The following is a 21934-nucleotide window of genomic DNA, read 5'->3' on the forward strand; positions in this document are numbered from 1 at the left end:
ATTATTTCAAAGTTTTATAGCCACAATGTGAACACTTGATTCGTAAAACTAATTTCTTCTTATCGAAAAATCAAAATTTTTCTTGATAATTTAATTATTTTATGGCTTAATCAGGCACCCAACTTTTACCACGTAAACATTTTTTTTTAATTGAATTTTTGCTTCGAAAACGTGTGCTAGTCTTAGCCCTTTTTTACTTTCCGTCAACGTGGCTCTTTTGGCTCTTTTGCTTGGTTTTGAGTAAAATTTGAGTAAAAAGCCAAGACCCGCACATAATTCGGTAAATTTGTTGTAGGTGCAGTTTATGAAAGTTCATACGAGAAACGATGGCTTACATTTAGAATTTCAGGTTGCCACGCATGCACTGATTTCTCGCTCGCATTTTGTTAGCATTCTGTTGCTAACACTTAGTGCCAATGGAATTCTACTTTCGTTTAATAGATTTAAAATTCCATGTGGATTTTAGCAAAACTTGCATTTTCAATTAACAATTCCATTCAAGGTTATCACTTTGGGTCATTCTTAATACTGTTGCGCTTTTTTTTTGTTTCTTAAACTAAATGCAAATATTTAAACTAAATTTTAATATTTTTTTCATTTATCGTCAAAGTGTATTAACATTTAGAAAAATTTTCAAAAAAATATATAAATCAATAGCACCCTAGAATGGGAGCGTTTTAACAGGTTCAGAAATGCAAAACATAGACTGAATCTATAAAAATATATTTACTTGAAGAGTTTCCTAATTGCTATACTAAAAGTAAGAACACTTAATTTCACTGTATTAATTGTTATTAATAGTTTATAATAGCTGTTATAATAGCTTCAAAGTTTTCGAGTAGTAGAATGCTTGAGCAATTCGAATAGTAGAATGCTTCACCCGTTCGAATAGTAGAATGCTTCACCCATTCAAATGGTAGAACGCTTCACCCATTCGAATAATAGAATTCTTGAACAATTCGAATAGTAAAATGCTTGAGCAATACGAATAGGAATAGTAGAATGTTTCAGCAACTCTTTAGAAATTCGGATAACATAATGCTTCAACAATTAGGATGGTAGAATGCTTAAGTAATGCGAATAGCAAAATGCATGAGGATTTCGAATAGTAGAATACTTAAGCAATTCGAATAGTAAAATGCTTAAGCAATTCGAATAGTAGAATGTTTGAGCAATTCGAACAGTAAAATGCTTAAGGAATTTGAATAGTAAAATGCTTAAGGAACTCGAATAGATTAATGCTTTACCAATTCAAATAGTAGAATGCTTCAGCAATTGTAATAGTAAAATGCTTAAGCAATTCGAATAGTAAAATGCTTAAGCAATTCGAATAGCAAAATGATTAAGCAATTCGAATAGTAGAATGCTTGTGTTATAGTTATAATTTGACTAAACTCAAATTCAGAGCTTTGGCTAAAGCACTTCAAATATTCGAAAGCATAACGTTACTATTAATTAGACAGTGTCTCTATAAAGTTTACTAAATATTTATTAAACCAATTTAATATATATAATTATGTCAACGAAATTTTTATATATGTAATTAATAGTGCTTTAAAGTGTTCGAATAGTGCAATTTTCGAACCACTCGAATATACGAGGATTCAGACATTTCGTTTGAAAACTTCAAAGGTTTGAAAAGAACAGCTGATTGAACAGCTGATCTCTATATATTATTTTGCAATATTTTTTTTTTTTGTTTTATGCAAATTCATATAACAAATCATGTTCGAACACAATATAATCTTTGATCATTTTCAAGCACGTCGCTATTCATTACATCACGTATGCACTGGATACTGGAGACCTTCACAAGATTATTTGAATATAGTCCGTAAGAGAAAGAGTCGACAAAATAATTTTTTTTTTTTTTGAAAATAAAGTGGGTATCTTAAATTGTTAAGAAAAATATGATCTCTGACAGTATTTAAAGAGTTATTGTAGTCTAAGTAATAGTTGATTCTTCTAGAAAAATATACGAAGTTAAGTTAAATAAATTTATTATAAACTCTTCTTAATAAAAGGAGATAAAATTCGAGTTATCTAAAAAACTTACATATTTTGATTTGTCTTATATTTAAACAATATATAAATAATTATATATATATAAATAATTATATATATATTAATAATATATAATAAAATTATATATAAATAATTAATTAAATGTATAAGTTTAAAAGGCAAGTAATTAGATATTAAATGAATATATTTTTTAGTGTTTTAGGATCTTTTTTAAAACACGGATAGTAATAATTTTTTATTATGTAGTCGACCTAACAGTTGTTTACTTTCACAATATATTTAATTTAAAAATATAATGTTTTTTCTTTATATATTTATACAGCAGTTAGCAGATAGGTAAAATAAAACGAAAAATATTCTAATTTAATCACGATAACATGGGTGCTTTATGTTAAATAAAATATTTGCTTGAATAAAATTTCTTTTGCAATAAAGGGAAATCCAATATATATAACATATGTACGTGAAAACTAAATAGCTTTTTACTTAGCTATTAATTTATTATAATTAATGTTACTTAAGTGCACTTATAGCTCGTTTGATTCCTTATAATTTCACAACTTTTGATCACCGCTTAAAATGATTACTATATATCATATTACATATCTCTTAATTTGTTACTTCTGGATGTAGTTAAGATTTTCAATATCTAAAATTTTATTGTGCATTATTTTATCACTAAAAAGTTTTTAGTTTAAAACTAAATTAAAAAAAATAAATGTCCATATACTATAAAGGTCTAATACAGAATGTATTTGATGTATTAATATTTCATTAGGATAGACATTATCGATAGTGATATTTCAGTGATATTTCACTGGAATTTCAAAATTTTAACACAGATGTTATCTTGATTTCTTTTAAATGTTATCATACTTGAATTTATAATATATTAAAAATATATTATTGATTTATGCTTTAAGATTAGAAGAGTTTACATAATTAGAAGTATATCTTTCATATCTTTCTAGATTTAACTATTACTTTTTCTGAGATTGAAGAGTTTCTTATATTTATCTCTGCTATTTTTAATGACATATGCATATCTTCTTTGATTTTTATTTTTCCTCCTCAAGATAAGATATAACATATCTGATTGAAAGTTCCAATACCGCTATTCTGTATAAATAAATATATATATATATATATATTTGTTAATATTTGTTGTTATTGACTTTTGAATAAAATAATTTATAATAATATATATTCATCTTTTAGATTTTTTTATATTTCTAATACTTGATTTTTTATTATAATGTATTTTAATTATACTCATGCATATACATATATTTAAAAAAAAAAGATTATCTTATCTTAATCATACGTAATATATTATATATTATTTATATTATATATATTGTATATATTATATATTATTTATATTATATATATTGTATATATTATATATTATTTATATTATATATATTATATATTATTTGTTTTATATATATTATTTAAATTATATATATTAAATATATATTTTTATATATTAACTATGTATAATAATGTTTAGTATTTTTTTGTTAACATACAATTGTATTTTATTACATAATGAACAATTTGTGATATATTGTTATATATAAGTTCTATTATACATATTTTCTTATTTCATATACATAAACATGGAAGTCGTGGAAGTGCATGTACTTTTAAACCGCTCCATGAGTTTTAATGTTTTTAAGTGGAAAGGTGTGTGGAAATGATCCCAAAATTGTTAGATTCGGTTGAGCCAGTTACTCTAAAGCTGTATATATATATATATATATATATATATTATCATGATAAATAATATATACTTATATATATATACTATTAATTATATAGTAATTATTACATATTATATATTTTAAAAGATATTTTTTTTTGTTATTTTATTAAATATAAAACAAAAATTTAAGCCGGTGATGCGAATAATTTTGTCGGCAAATACGCATTACTTATGGCAAAATGTAGTCATAATCGGGATGATGTAATTACAATAAAATTCATTTTTTTCTTTTTTTTTTAATAATACTAATTAAATATTTAAAAAGAAAAAAAACAGGATGACTGGTTACCCGCTTACAAACACTTTTGCTATCATTTCTGCTTCATTTGCAACACTAAATCTGTCAGATACTTTTTTAGCAGGTAAACCAGTTTATAGCACATTGAAGATGCGATACATGTATATGCATTAAAGTATCAATTTTTTATGTAAATCGATTTATAAAAAATTCACTCATCACTACGCACAAGTTACTCTGATTTTAAAAGTGTACGAAAAAAAAGAAAAAATATCTAAAAAGTATTAAATAAATATATGTAGATAGTTTTAAAAATTTATATCACACCTCTCAATCAAAATAATTTTGTGAGCTGCTAACTTTCTAAAATGTTCAAATTTAATTGTACTGCGTTACAGTTTTTTTTTTTATTCAAACAAAAAAAAAATGTATGTCATTTAATTTTTTTTTTTTTATGAAATATTTTCTATTTATGCTATGAAAACTTAAGTTTATATATTTCAAGCCTTGAGCTCTTTTCATTTTGTATTCAATTCTACAATCAACAAAATACCATATCAAACTGTTTAAATTTACATAAAATTTGGTAGATCTTCCCGGTTAATATCCGCTGCTTAGTAACAAGTTTTTCTCTAAAATTGTAGTTTTTATATAATTACCTGTTTGGAGAGCTGGCCTTTCTCTTCATTAGTTATTATAATATATAAAAAATTCATTTCGAAATTAAATACTTTTTTATATATTAAAATAGTTTCTGAAAATGTAAATATCAAAATTAAAAATAGAAGTGTTAAATTTAAACATGAAAAAATATACTATATTTTATTACTTTAATTCTATTTTGGGCTAACCAAATAACTCCAGAGACTACCAAATATCTTTTATTTGTGACAGTTATAGTATGAAAGATAAACTATGAAAAGCAATAATTTTTATAAAAATGTTATTTTATCAATTGTATTGAAATTTAATATATTATACATAATTAATTTTCATATATTATTACTTTTTAATAAATTATTTACATAAATAGGTTATTTCGAACAGTAGCGAACTACAACAACAAAAATTTTATATTATTTTAATTAATTGAATTTTTGGCTGACCATACAACTGCTTCGAGTATTGTCAAATACCCATCATCAGTGGTCTTGGAAATAATTCTTATATTTAATTATTCGTAAATAATTATTTTTCAGACTGCAAGTACCAGGATTCGAACTCGGGTCGAACTTATTTACTAATTAATACTTACAAAATATTAAATCTTCAATATTTATATATTTATATTTTATATAGAAGGGCAGGGCACGAGTACTTGAAGTCTCAAAAAATTATTTACATATAATTAAATAGAGGAAATAATTCCAAGACGACTGATTACGGGTATTTAGCAATACTCAAAACAGCTGTATATATAGTCAGTTAAAATTTAATTCATTAAAATAATATAAAAAGAATTTTTGTTGTTGTTGTTCACTACTATTCGAAAAACCTCTTTAAAAATTTAAAACAGTTCGTAAAGCAACCATAAATATATATAGGTACATTTTATATAAACTCCACTACTAAATTCAAATTGCAGTTTTTATATATTTTTTATCCAGCTAAAGGTGACTTATTGTTAAAATTAAACTTTAACATTTGTTTAATATTTTTTAATATATTCTATATTTCGAAAATGATCTAACATAAATTAATATTAATGAAATCTATATCTAAGCATCATCCTCTTTATTCTATTGTCGATATTGTCTATATTGCAATATAGACAATAAAATCCATCATTCTCTTTATTCTATTGCCTATATTGTCTATAGTGCATTATAAACAATAGAATTAAAGGCATGATGCTATAGCCGGATAAAAACTATATAAAAACAATAATAAAAATTTACGAAATAGAATATATTGAACTCTGATAAGCACTCAATGCTGAACTTATCCATTTTTTTTTTTACTTGGATCAACTAATATAGGACGGTAATAAAAAGTACCTTCTAGGTGCATTGACTTATATTAACATGTGCAGTAGATTTTTGCTGTTATAGAGTGGGTTCAAAGCAGACTTTAGTAATTTGTGTTATTTTAAATGTCCTGAAGTTAGTGTTATCCAGCACCTTTACCCTTTTTTATAATTTCAATGTTCTATTTGTCACATAGTAATGCTAGTTTAGTACAAGTAAAATAAGCAAAAGCCAAAGCTTTACCCTTTAGCACCAAAAATGTGAGCAACAAGCAGAACGTGAAACAAAAAGCAGTTATGCCTAAAAATTTCTAAAAAAACTTCTCTATTTAAATATTTGTATTGTTAATGAATGGAATTTCATATGGCAAATGTTTCAGATAGAGATATAACAATGTTATAATTTAGAAATAAAGTTTTACTAAAACTAATACGAAATAATGCAATTTACTAATTTTCTATTATTTTATTCTATATTGAATTTCTATTCATAGAAAAATAATTTTTACATTATATATTTTTATATATAATATACAAATGTTTAAATACCAAATAAAATTTTTTTATTTATTATATTTTACTTAAACTTATTATTATAAAATAGTTTTTTTTATTCAAATATAGTTCAAGTTGTACACATATTTAAGTATAGATTTATTTAATATTTATTTAATATTTTAAGTTTGGTCATATTTTAATAAAAAAATTTTTTTAGGAATAAGCCTTTGAGCAATAATTATTATAAATTACTTGTTTGGGAATTATTATTCGTCCTGATTGGAATGGTTTTCTTTAGAACCATAATACCGACTTTGTTATGTTACAAAAAACTGGTTGTTTTTCTTTATGAAAGTACAGAAACTTTGTATAAGTTTATCTCAATGAAAATTCTCCTGGTATTCTTAATATATTTTACTCTATATAAATAAAAATAAATTCTCGAATTATAATAAAAACTTTAATTGGAAACTTTTTTCTCTGACATTTTTAGAAAGGCTCATCAATAAACTCTAATAAACTTAAATTCTTTAGCTGACTTTACTAATTATATTTTCTTTTGTTTTTATATTTTTTAATATAAAAAGATCTAAATGAATTGCTTTATTGAATTTTTTGTGATGTGCTTTTTGCTATTTTTAAATGAACATTTTTTTATATACGAGTATTTCTTCATCAAAAAATTATATTTACTTTACCTCACAAAAAATCAACTCAGCCAATTAAATTGAAATTGTTTTAAATTTACCTTTTATTTTACATACTTTTACGTACTTTATTTCAATTACGAAGCATTTTATAATTTAATTATTTTAAGTAACAAAAATTTTTTTAAAAGTGCTGCGTTTATACAAAATGCATTGGCTCTTCCACTTCCACTTTTACTTTTAAATTTGTTCGCAATTATTTTAAACTAAAACATACATATATGTATTTAATATTAAAATATTATTTTCTAAACTTCAATAAGTATTTGCAGTATTTATATTAACGATATGAAGTCAATTTTATTAGTTATTTTTAAATAAATAATAATATAAATAAATAACTAATAAAAAAATAAATAAATAATAATAAAATGAATAACTAATAAAAAAAAAATAAATAATAATAAAATAAATAAATGTATAATTCATTTCAATAAATAAATAATAATCTTTTAATTAAAAAATAATTTAATTTTAAGTAATCTAATAATAATTTGATTTTTTACATATGTATATAACATTTATTAATAAAAAAAAATCTGTTTTCGCAATATATTAATTTCCGCTTTACAACGAAATCTTAATAAGATTATAAAAAAAAATTGCTTAAAATCGTTTTAAGTATTGTCAGCGGTTATGCCAGCTGTGAACAATATCTATCGATAATTTCACAAATAAATAAAAATTCAATTTACTACGCCTACCCATTGCGCCCTCTCCAAGATTATTTGTTGCTATTTTTTTGTTTTGTGAAAACCTAGCATTGAAAAAGAAAACCCACACAGTAATATTTTTCTTATTATACAGGTTGTTTATTTAAAACTTCATAAATTATTTTTAAAAATACAAATAAACACTAATTCATTATATATTAAATTCTCGATTTAGTTTATATCTAATAAAAAATTTTTTTATTTATTTTATATGTTATAATAATCAATTTTTATATATTTTTAATTCATATAGGTCGATCAATTTTCTTATTACAGTATTTTTTTTCCAATTTTTTTTTTAAATAATCGCTTTCGTTTTAACTTTAATTTTATATCATTTTATTTTAATAATACCTTTTGATATATTTTTTCAATAGTTTCTTTGGTAGCGAACTCTTTATTCTATTGACAACTGCTTCTTTTATTTGTATTATTTTTTATTGATAATATATATTAATTAATTTTGCATATATATTAACTTGTTTTTTTTATTAACTTGTTTATATTAAAAATAAATATTTTTTTCTTTAATTTTGAAAATTTGTTATTAGTGTTTTTTTTACCATTTATTTTAATTTTTTTAAATTATATTTTTTAAATGATCTTTATTTTATTATAATATAGTTTTCATAATTTATTTATATAATCATAAATATATATTATTATATCAATTTTTATTTTATTTGAAGGTGTTTGATTTTAATTTATTTTTATTGTAGTTATTTTATTTTAATATTAGGTTTTTTTCAAGAAAATGTTGTCTCACAATAATTATTTCGTGAATTTTTAATTTTTATTTTCTTTATTTTTATTATCAATAATTTTTATAATAAATTATTTGAAAAAATAATTATTTTTATAATAAATTATATTCTTTAAAATGTTATATTTTAGCATACATAATATATGTATCACAATTTTTTATTACATTGATTTTTTATTTTTTCTTTCCACTTTTTTTTTTATTGTTTAATTCCTTCTCTCTATTTTATTTATATGGTATATTCTATTATTTTTTATTTTTAATATTCATCATAGATTTATGTAAAAACTTCAAATTTAGAATTTAGAATTTACTCCATATTTTCTATATCTTATTATATATAGACATAAAAATTTTAATTATAAATTTTTATTAATATTTCATTATTATGCTTTTTATTAAGTCAATACATTTTTTTATTTTCTCCCACTATTCTATTTTTATTGGTAATAATAAAATTTTAAATAATATATTTATGAATATAAATTATTTTTAATTATTTCTTTTATTATATGTATATATATTTATTAAATATATTATTAACTATATATATAGAGATCTTCAACTAAAACTTTAAAGCTTCACTATCACTACTTTTATTTTTTATTCGCCAAATTTTACTTTCTTACCAAATTTTATATTCTTTTTACTTTTTTTTGATGCTGTTAATTTTCAAGTGCCACTTTACTTTTTTTTTCGTCAAAGTTTACATTGTTCTTTTATTCTCTTCTCATTTTTTAAGCTGTTAGGAAGTATTTTGATTTTGACGAAATATTAATTTGTGATTGTATTTTCATTTTAATTTAGTTTAGTGCTTTAAACTAGCACTTTGATTTTTAATATATTTGTGTTAAGAAATGAGTAACATTGAGCTATGACTGCTTGCAGAACTAGAGTTTACTTTGTAATTTACTTGGATTTATTTTAATATGATAAGATTTAATATAATATGTTTAGTATGATATGATAGTATGATAAGTGTGATGCAGTGTAACACTAAATATAAGTTATATATATATGCCATCTAAAATCAATCTCTATTAAAATTTTAATATTTGACGTTGTCAAATCTTCTCCGCCGAGGAGATGTTTACTAGGGCTAAAACGCCACAGAAATAAATCGAGTGGCTATTTATACATATATATAATTAATATGAATATATTATTACATTTTTATTAATAAATGTTATATATAAAAAATCAAATTTTTATTAGATTACTCTAAATTAAATTATTATTTATTTAAAAGGTTATTATTTATTTATTTAAAAGAATTATTCATTTATTAATTTTATTATTATTTAGTTATTTTATTATTATTTCGTTATTTTATTATTATTTATTTATTATTTATTTATTATTTTTTATTTATTTTATTAATTTATTTTATTATATTTTGAAATACAATTTTTTTAAATATTAAAATCATTTGAAAGACCCACTGAAGTAAAATATTAGCTGAGGACCGGCCTGCACTTAAAGCATAGACATCAACCTAACAAGAAGAGATTACGTATATATAATAAAAAAATATATCAGTATACCATACCTTTGTTAGTCCCAATCAGGTTTAACTGTGCTTTTTATACATTACCCTGTATTTATTGTCGTCGTCGTCGTTCCTTATTCACTTTGCGTTTTTTTGCTTGTTATTTTCTTTGTTAAATGTTCTTCTTTTTTGTTCTTTTTTTGTTCTTTTTTTTTTTTTTTTTTTTTTGTTTGTTTTTTTTTTGTTTTTTTTTGTTAGTAGCGCAAATATAAAACAAAAATCTTTCTTTCTTAAGCGGAAAATTGAAAATATCTCTTCGGATACAAAGAAATAAAATTGGTGCTGTTACTGTCGCTGTCCCCCAAAACGTTCGGGCAGATGCCTTGATTTCTTGATTTCATCGTGTGGTCACTGTTAACGCATTTATTTTTGTGTAAACCCGCGCGCGGTTTTCATTAGTTTTTGTATATTTTTCGAAAGATTTTAAAGAACTCAAAGAGATACATATAGAGATTTAATTAAATTCAAATAAAATAAATTTAATTAAACTCCTATTTAAGCAACTACACAAATCTGATAAAATATTTTAAGTGAATTTCTTTGTTGTTGTTGTGAAAAATTAAAACAAAAGTGCATAAAACGACATCATGTGCAAATCCATACGTAATTTACAGTATTATATCTATGCAATTTCTCTCAGATTTATTTATAAACATTAATTATATTTGTGAATATTAAAATACAAAATAAAAAAAAAAACAGCAAAAAAAAAGAAGAAACAAAAATTTTAGCTAAGTTGACGAATTATCTTAGAGATTGCATAATGTTTAAAAATGCTCTCATAAATAATTTCGTATTGAATTTGTTTAAGATTCGTGCGTAAATATATATAGTTTAATGTTAGGGAGATATATTCGATTTAATTAAAATTCTTTTATTGTTGCTGTTTTCTTGAAAGTGATTTTAAATTTAATCTTTTAAGTATTAACAGCTTTAGCCTTATTGCCTTTCGAGTAAATAAATCTAATTAAGTATATAGATATTTGTTATACGCGGAGACATTTTCAAAATATTATCTCATTATTGTTATTGCTTAGATTGTAATTAATTTGCAACTACTTAAAATATCTATACATATATATATATATATATATGAGAATGCAAATTAACTTTTTTTTTTTCAAATAAATATTTGTAATGGAACTTGAAATAATATTACTACTCAAAAAGTTCAATTTCCGACAATTATTCCATTAAAAAAATAATGAAAACAATTACTATAAAATAATACCAAAAAAGTAATAAAGAAATAAACACTTATTATATATACCAGTTTCACTTTAATTAAATTTAAAAAATAAAATAATTTTTCCAAGTTTTAAAACGATATATTCTTAAAGATAAAATTTATGGTTTTGAACGATAACAATTCTTAATTAAAAAAATTTTTTTTATATGGTTTAAACTTAAATTTTATATGTAAATTCATATAATATTATTTTTTAATAGTCATCTTAACAATTATATATATTTCGATTTTTCTTCTTCTGTGATCCGCATCTCCCAGTGAAGCATAGAGCCTCATACTTCGATTTTTCCTAAGTGTAATTATATATTAAAGTTATGTATTGTATTGACAATACAATACGTTTATTATTGTCAATTAATTTTTTTATATAATATATTACTATTGTCAATTAATTGTTGTATATTATTATACAATATTATTTGTCATTAAAGTATTGTGTGTTAATAAATTGTGAGAAATAGCGATTCACTTCATTTTTTATACTGATCTAAATATTATATTACCAATTCCCTAAACATAAAATAAACATCGCCGATTAACATGAGAAACAATTTTAAATAATATTTATGTAATATATAATAAAGAGTTTTTCGAAAATTAATGAACTACAACAACAACAATTATTTTTTACATTATTTTAATTAATTGAATTTTTGACTGACCATACAGCTGTTTCAAGTATTGTCAAATATCCTTCACCAATACCAGGAAACAAACTCGTGCCCTGCCAAATTTGCAGCTCAGAGTCAGCGTACCTTAACCAACTGTTATAATATAATATTATATTGTATATAATATACGCACTCCCAGCTCTTCTAAATGAACTAATAAACAATAAGAACTTAAGGTTTCATATAAAAAAGCTTATTATTATATTTCCATGGTTATTATTATCAATTATAAGAAATTGATGATTTCATATAAAACAGTTTATTATCATATTTCCACTGAAATTGATACACATATTTTATTTTATTCCAGTATATGTTAAGTAGTGTTAAATCTAAATTACTATTTACTATTCTATTTACTATTAATTTTGCAAATTATTCTCTTTCTATGCTATTTAGCAAAATTATGAGCCAAACTCCATTAAAAAAATAATCGGTAAAATTTTATTTTGAGTCTTCGCCTTATTAGTACTGTGTTCTTGCGTGCAAAATGTCATTGCTCTGTGTACCTTTGTTTGCAATTTATAAACAAAATGTTTATTTTTGCTCGTATTCTTAATACTCGTATAATAAAGAATAAAGACAGAATATAAACACAGAGTTTCCAAGCTATATTTCTAGTAAGAAAATGAAAAAAGTTAATAATATATATGGAGAATAAAGTTATTTGCTTTAAAAGTTATGTTACTTAAATTTTTTTATTCGAAGAAATGACTTTTAAAATAGTTATTTTTAATTATTTCTTCACATGTGAGATAAATAAATATTATAAGGGATTACATGTAAATCTTTAAGTTTACAAAATGATGTCATTTTATCAATATTTAAACTGCTTATATATATTTAATAATGCTATAAAGTAGGGTTTCGCTAACTAAAACATGGTACTGTGTCTTCAATGTCACTATCAACATTTTCTCTCAATATTTATTCTAAAATTAAAAAACTTTCTTTTTCGCTTAAATGCTCTCTTAATAAATTATATTATTAGCCTTATTTATTCGTATATTATTTTAATTATTTAAATTTATCATAATTAATAAATGTTTTTCTTTTATTCTACAGTTGAATCCCTTATATATTGGCGCGATGTAAAGAAATCAGGTATTGTTTTCGGAGCCGGGCTTGTAACACTCCTGGCCATATCATGCTTTTCGGTCATAAGCGTATTTGCGTATTTATCGCTTATTCTACTAGGCGGCACAGTGGCATTCAGGATGTATAAATCTGTAATGCAAGCCATACAAAAAACATCCGAAGGACATCCATTCAAGTAAGTTTATAATTATACATTTTTTTGTAAATAAAATTAAATGTCTTTTGTTTTTTTAAGGGAATACTTGGATATTGATTTAACTTTATCACAGGATAAAGTACAAAACATTGCTGGTGTGGCTGTGGCCCATTTAAATGGTTTTACTGCTGAACTTCGACGATTATTCTTGGTTGAAGATTTAGTAGATTCCATTAAGTTCGGTGTTATTCTGTGGGTTATGACATATATTGGCGCTTGGTTCAATGGCATGACTTTAGTCATTTTGGGTATGTGTTATTGCTAATAAATAATAAAAATCAATTTAAAACTAATAAATTTTCAATTGTAAGAGAAGTAAAGCAAAATTAATTACAGATTTTATCTATAGATAGCTAAAAGTTTAAGTAGTAGATATATTTTATTTAAAAACTTTAAAAACTCCTTTTTGAATATAAACGAAAGAAAAACTCTTATTTTCAATACAGCAATGTTTTCGTTGCTAATCAATAGTATCTTAAACTAAGTAGTAAGACTTTTACATAAAATAAATGTATACAGTACATACTTTACACATAATTCTTTTGACTGGCTAATAAGAATATCCTTTCGTATTTTGAAATACATTGATTTAATTGAATTCTTAATGTTTAATCGAATGCATTATGAGTCCTTTGACTAGGTGTTAAATAAGATTAAAATACCAACCGAGAAGTGTTCTTATATTTTTATATCAATATAATTCTGTGTTCAATAGGTATTTATACGATATGTGTAAGATTAAGACAAACGGAGATATCAAAAATTTTAGATCTATTTATGCTATTTTCGATTGGTAAATTTGTATTTAATCTATAGATTTACTCTCAATCTGTCAAATTTTGTTGTTCAATCAAACATTTTTAGAGTAATCTAACGTTTATTTTAGTCATGTTCGTAGATATTTGTATTATTCATAAATATATATATCGAATCAAATCACATATAAAACAGCTGTGTGTTTCAGAGTAATCTTGCTACTCTGGTAAAATATCTAAAGTTATATACATTTTGCTCGAGATTTACCAATTAAAAATGAAAATTGAAGTAAAAGTAAATATAGATTGAAAAAGTTACCCCAGTCTTACCAATCGAAAATGGCATGAGTTGTATTAGTTAGCTTATTGTTTTACATAAAATAGATACACAAAAAGATATTAAGTAAAAATTTTATGTTCAAAAATACACCTTGTATAGTTCTAAATGAGTTCACATTAGACTTCTAAACACCATGTTTAGTCAAAAAAAAAAAACTTGATTGTAGTACATCTTATTACAAATTGTGCTTTGAACTTTTGCTAATATCATGTCTTTACATCTATCATTATTTGGTGACAATTTCTTATTTGTAGCTATAGATTACCATTTTTTATCTAACGGAACTGTTTAATATATCTTTATTAAACCTAATCATAAGGCTTATATATATTACTTCCTTATTGTGTTTGCCTGCTTATTAATATATATATATATATACTTATTAAGGTATATCTAAAAGTCCTTTTATTAGTAGTATAAAAAGTTCAAAGGCTATTTTTTATCATTCTTATAATATGACAATTATTTAATTCTCATTTAATTAATTATGAGAATTATATTATAATATTCTTATTTATTTAATTTTAAAATTAATTTAACTTTAATTTTTAAATATGAGAACTTTTATAAACTCTGGAAATATTTCTATGAAAATAAAAGTTCTCCTCTATCATGCACTGCACCGTTTTTCAAGTGATAGCATTCTTTATATAAAATAAAAATTTTCCTCTATCATGGACCTTATTTCAAGTCTTAAATTATAATGTTTAAAAGAGATCAAAAATGATATCATATATTAGCTGTGAGACGTAACAAAGCAAGCAGGCTACAGCTAGTTATTAATAAATATCTTTTTAAATCTATTTTTTTTTATCATTATTATTAAATAAATTAATAATTATTTTCATATATTTTATATTCTCCCTCTAGCTTTCGTCACACTGTTCACTTTGCCAAAGGTATACGAAAATAACAAACAATCAATAGATGCTTATTTGGATTTGGTACGAAGCAAGCTGACGGAAGTGACTGACAAGTTAGTATATTAATTTTATTATACTTATATGAAAATTATTAATATATCTCTTTTCTTTCAGAATTAAGGTGGCCATACCGATTGTCAATAAGAAACCAATCGCAGCAGAGACAGATAAGGACAAGTAGATTATTTGTAAAAATAACACTAAAAAGATTAATAATTATATAATAAAAACAAGAACAATTTATTAATGTTATATTTGCAAAAAAATGAAAACATATATACAAAAAATTAAGTAATGACAACAAACTTTAATATCAACAACAACAAACAGAAAAAAAAATTAAATAGAATAATCGTAACTCTTAAAGATTAAAATACAAAAAGAAATTTTGACACAGATAGCTGGAGCAAGACACTGCAATTATAATTATATTTTATATCAAACGAACGAAGTTTAATATTTTCTTTAATTATTCAATGTTTGTTTTTATTTAATCAAAAATATATCCAAATTTGATTCTTATATGCTTTTATTTAAATAAATTTTTTAGTTAATTTTATTATGTGTTTAAATTAATAACTATAGTTTAAGAATTATATGATTGGAATATTTATATGAATTTTTTTTAAACGAACGATATGAATTGAATAAAAATTTTGAAACCTTTTATAAAATATGCAATGAGTATGAAATAATTACATATATACAAATACCAATATATGTGTATTGAATTTTTAAATATAACAATAGTTTTTTATTTTAGATTTTAATTTTTGTTGATTTTTCTGTACAACAAAAACTTTAAATTTCAATAAAATATGAAATAAAAAAAATTAAGCTTTTGTTTTTTATTTTCAATAAATTTTAATTATTTGTATATAATATATATTATAATATATAATGTATTGTAATATTTTTAATAGTATATAATATTATGTAATATATATAATAATATATAATATTTTTATGTTATACATTTGTATGTATAAATATGTATTATTTTAATATATAATATATACTTAATATATGTATAATAATATATATTAGATATATATATTAGATATATATATTAGATATATATATTGAATATATTTGTATAATAATATGTAATTAATATTATTTTAATTAATATTAATAGTAATATTAATTAATAATAATAAATTATTTTAATTAATATTAATAGTAATATTAATTAATAATAACATTAATATTAATTAAAATAATATTAATTATATATTATTATATATATATTAATATTAATTAATAATAATATTAATATTAATGAAAATAATACTAATTATATATTATTATATATACATATTTAATATATATATCTAATATACATTAATATACATATGTTAAGTATGTATTATATATTAAAATAATACAAATAATATTAATTAATTAATATGATATTAATTATTAATTAATTAATAATATTAATTATTAATTAATTAATAATATTAATTAATAATAATATTAATATTATTATTAATTAATATCCATATTATTATATGCAACAAATCAGCCTTTCCCTATTGATTATTATTATTTTTAACTAATATTTTATAATAATTTTTAACTTTAAGGAGGTATTTTATTTAAATGTTACTTTGTTATTTTATTATTTATTGTTTTGATTTCCAAATTTCTATTTATATACATTTGAATGGGCTAATTAGTCAATGGTTAATTAATATACAACTTTTTAAATTAGTGCCAAAAAATATATTTCATTTGCACTGATATACTTGAGTATATTCTAAAATAAACAATAGTTAAAATATTGGTACAAATTAAATATATTTTTTAAAATAATTTCAAAATTCGTGTTTTATTTAACATTGACCAAGAATAGAAAAACTTATTTTATTTTAATATAAATTTTTATTAAAAATTTAAATTGGTTATAGTTGTCTTAAAATGGATGAATAAGTTAACTTTTTAAATTTAACTAAATTAGTGACTTTAATAAATAACTTCTAGCTAGTCTCTTATCATAAGAGAAAATTCTATTATTAAAAAAAAAATTTTTTTTTATATAAATAATTCAATATAATAATTATTTGAACTAAGAGTGCATGCATTGGTAAAATATTTCTAAAGTATTTTTTTTTATAATTATATAGTAATGATAAATCAAAGTATCGCAAACAATTATTAAAATACAATAAACGTTATTTATTTACTTGTTTATTTTTTATAGTTAATAAGCCAACATAAATTTTTTTTGTAACTCATTCTATATAAGCTGACCGCAAATATTATTTTTATAATTTTATTAAAGATCGATAGAAGTTTTGTTTTGGTGATTATAGTTATTAATGTCAGAAGTTATTAATAAATCCTATGTTTTGGACTTTACCAGAATATACCATTTACAAAGCCAATGCCGATATATTGCACTTTGTTATTTAAACCCAATGCCTTCTAGAACAATTTATAATTATATATTTTATTACTACATCTTTGTTATTCTATAAAATTAAATTATTATAATTATATTATAAATAATTTTATTTTTATAAAAATGTTGTTAATTTTACTTTTGTTGCAGTGAAATTGCTAAATATAGAAGAATTGCAAAATTTTAGAGTGTAGAACGAGTGAAAACAATTAAGCATTAAATATTTTATTAATGCAGAAGGAAATGTCTCTAGAAATTTTCTTCATTTAAAACATTGACATTATTTATAAAGAATATCGTAAGAATTTACTTTACTTTTTCAATTGCTTAATAATAAAATTTTCCTGTTACACCAAAAAAAAAAGATTATATAGAAATCGTATATTTCTACCGACATTGGACATTGACAGAGAACTACAGTAATTATCACAACAAATAAATTAGGCATTAAATTAAAAAAAAAAATAAAAATCAATAAAATATAAATGGTATTTTATAAATTAAATGATAACATTTTTAATGTGTGCTTATAAAGAAATAGAAAATAATTATATTAGAATTTAAGCAGACATTTTTATTAAATATATATTTGCAAACGCTTTTCGTCCTTCGTAAACAACGCCTACTTACTAATAAAGGAGTCACAGGCATCATTGTAAAATTCAATTATTTTTGATTATTAAATCATTATATTTATGAACTTTATATTTGTTTTAAAAAAAAAAATAATTACAAAATAAAAGAAAAATTTAAATTGTCTTCTCCTTTTATTTAATTTACTATCAAATATTTATTTTTTTCTTATACACAATTCATTCGTAATTAAATATAATTAAAAATATTGTATAAGATTCTTAATGTTGAGCTTTGTTTTAACATATATATTAATTATAAAAAAATTTATGTAGTTTATTTTTTATATATGTATAAGTAAAATAATATATATAAATATTATTTTTACTATCTACTATGTTAGATTTTATTAATATATTATTTAAGTTAAATTATTTTATATATGTTGCAAGATTGTTATAAGTATTTTTTGCGTTCTCAAAGCTTTTAACTAGCATATGAAAAGATAAATAAACATTAAATATAAAAAAAATTTTATTTAATTATTACATAGTAAATAAACAAATGGCGTAATAAATTAATAAATATTATCATTTATAATATTTAAAAATTGATACTTATTTTAGTAAATTTTATTATTACTATAAGCATTGAAGATATATTAACTTTTTACAGCATTCAACAAAAAAAAAAAAAGAAATGAATAAATAAAAAAATATATGTGCATGTAATTTTATTAATTCAAAATTTATTATTTATTAGGCATATGACGTGTTTGAAGAAAATACATTTTTTTCTATATTCATTAGTTGTAAAAGTGAGACATAATAAAAATTATAATTTAAAATTTTACATTTATATAAATTTACACAGAAAAATGCAAAAAAAAAAACAACAACACGAATTCAAGTATTTATAAAAATTTATCTGCAGCAGGAAAATTATGGAAAAAAATTAAATTAACATGTAAAGAAACAATGGGTAATTGAAAAGATTTCTGTATTACTTATTAATAAAATACAAAACAATATTTAAATAAAATTAAACTCTTAATAACGTAAAAGTTTTTAATTTTGGCAAAGTGGTTACGTATTTAGGTTCGAGCAAATATTCACAGCAAATAACGCGCCTCAACTGTCATCAGCGATAACTGCGACCTCCGACGGCCTCGTGTCCACAAGGGCCTCGCATTTGGTTTCATTTATGACATTAATCATATCCGAAGTATATCCGAATGTTTATATAGTAACCAGAATCATGTTCACAGTTCCAGTTAGTATAACTTCTACAGAAAGAAGCTTCTCAAAGTTAAAATTGATTAAGACGTACTTGAGAAGTATGATGATCCAAGAGAGACTATCTTCATTGACAATTCTATAAACAGATATAATTTAAAAAAAAATTGACTAAGACTAAAAGTAGGAAAATTCATTTATTTCAATTTGAAGTGAATGTAACTTATTTACTTTTATAACTGGGTATTAAAAGGGGCCTCGCAATTTTGATGTCGCTGACGTCCAGAATTGGTCTAGCTCCGCAATTGCGCTCATGCAGCAGACTGGTGGGGCAAAACGTTTTTTTGTTGTCGTAAGTATGTACCGTGCTCTTATATCTGAAACCCACTATTTATGATAAGCTTGAACTGTAACGGGCTTTCTATTCGTTATTGCTGTGGTAGAGATACTTTTATAGATTGTGATTACAGTTTTCGTCAAGAAATGTTTAAGGACTGTAACAACGTAGTTGTACAAGAAATATACTAGCAGATAACATAAAAGGAATTTCAAATATGAATACGTGGGTTTTACAATATGATTAGGTAAAGAAAGTGTGAAAGTAGATAGGGACATGAAGATCCAGAATTTTAATTGTCACTGTTTGTTGACGTTAACTATTTGAAGTTTAGGAAACCAATGTCTACAATACATTCTTTCATTAATACAAATCTCATTTATAAAGATCGATGGTATGAATTACATATTCAGCATTTAAAATGTGGACATCTAAGAAATCCAACGACAGCAAAGTAAGGAAATAATGTTAAATTTTATTATTATTACAGAATAATTAATACAATTACTGTTAGGAATACTTATAATTAACTTGATAGGATGACCACATAGATGCCAACCATCACAAGGTATTTAATTTTTCGAAAATAGAAATTATTAACTTTTATGCAGAATTGACGGATAATTGACGGAATTGTTCCTTCCTTTTGTCAAGTGCCTTTTCAAAACAAGTTTATAAATATGTTAAGATTTTTAAAAATGCTCATTTCTACTATAAATGCTATCTTCGCAGGCTATCACAACAATTGCTAGAAATGCCTGCTGATGGTTGCACAGCACTTGTTTGTCGTACTCCGGCCGTCATAAAACTATGTCTTAATGCACACATTAACTCGAATCCAATTGATCTTTGGATCGGACGCATTGAAATATCTAGGTTTTTCTGCATTGAGTCAAATGAATTTCAATTAAAATCCCATCTTTCTTTAATCCATTGTTACATACACATATCCTAACCCATGTGTAGTACTTGAATACATATAGAAACACCGAAGTTAGGTGATGAAGTCAATAATGTCATCAAATTCTATAGCAATTTTTTTTCAATTACTTGGGTTCAGTATTATTTTTCCTTGACTGCCGTATATTTCATTACCCTCAATTTTTACTAATAAAAAAAATCGTTTTTATTATTATAATCAATTGCATATTTTAATATACTTACATTTCCATAGCAGAATAAAGTTCTGCGTCTTCGTTGAATTCGTTAGCCAAAATACAACTGGACATTTTGAATAACTCTAATATCGATGTTGTATAAAAATCGGATGTTAAACAGCAAATATTAAAATAATACCTAGGAAATAAAAAAGATTAATAATTTAATATTTTATTCGTTTATATCTTTCCACTCAATTTTGCATTTGAATGAAATCTTACGGTTTCAATAAAATTCAATAAAATTCCATGAAATATATTGTTGCTAAATGTGAGGAAGTAAAATATTTAAACCTTTTATACAATATTTATAACAAAATTAATAAAAGCGCCGGCGCAACCTGACTTTTAGAGCGGTAGATTCAAAATGTCATTCACAATTGTTTTATTTTATCAATTTTGACGTTTGTTAGAATTCACAATAAACGCAATAAAAGAATTAGCAAACAATAAAGTTTTCTTTGATAATCATGTATTTAATTTAAATAATCAATTTTTATTAATTAAATACATATGCAAAGATTATTTGCATTTACATAGTATTTTTTTTTTTACTAAAAACAATTATTATTTTACTTATATATACAAGAAATACTATGTCCCACTCAAATGATTTGATATTTCGTATCATTATTAAATTGTTCACACAGTCTCTGACATGTTATCTACTTCATTATTTTCATACTTATTAGGTGTATTCTTTTGACATGATCGCTCCAATAAAACACAGTGCTCAAAAATTAACATACAAAAAAAAACAAAATGC

General features: G+C 22.1%; 1 protein-coding gene and 1 long non-coding RNA gene across 8 annotated transcripts in view; one reads left to right on the top strand and one right to left on the bottom strand.

The window, feature by feature from the left end:
* The window catches only part of LOC119687047 (reticulon-1-A), a 68911-nt gene extending 52981 nt beyond the window's left edge, over nucleotides 1-15930 (top strand). For 3 of the 7 annotated variants that reach the window (XM_038101199.1, XM_038101200.1, XM_038101201.1), the window contains 4 exons: nucleotides 13213-13420; nucleotides 13481-13689; nucleotides 15407-15512; nucleotides 15574-15926. In XM_038101199.1, coding sequence (XP_037957127.1) covers nucleotides 13213-13420; nucleotides 13481-13689; nucleotides 15407-15512; nucleotides 15574-15640 — 590 coding nt within the window. In that variant the 3' untranslated portion in view covers nucleotides 15641-15926. Of the gene's footprint in view, nucleotides 1-10722; nucleotides 10831-13212; nucleotides 13421-13480; nucleotides 13690-15406; nucleotides 15513-15573 lie in introns of those variants that run through there. The other 4 variants (XM_038101196.1, XM_038101197.1, XM_038101202.1 and 1 more) reach the window with 3 other exon arrangements.
* A 4536-nt stretch (nucleotides 15931-20466) lies between these two features.
* On the bottom strand, nucleotides 20467-21414 carry LOC119690230. The gene is made up of 3 exons (XR_005253576.1): nucleotides 21391-21414; nucleotides 21176-21307; nucleotides 20467-21118 (listed from the first exon to the last, which is right to left on the bottom strand). It is a non-coding gene; the product is annotated as an uncharacterized LOC119690230 (long non-coding RNA).
* Between the last annotated feature and the right edge of the window lie 520 nt (nucleotides 21415-21934).

This window comes from Teleopsis dalmanni, chromosome X, assembly GCF_002237135.1.
Source record: "Teleopsis dalmanni isolate 2A chromosome X, ASM223713v2, whole genome shotgun sequence".
Lineage (NCBI taxonomy): Eukaryota > Metazoa > Arthropoda > Insecta > Diptera > Diopsidae > Teleopsis > Teleopsis dalmanni.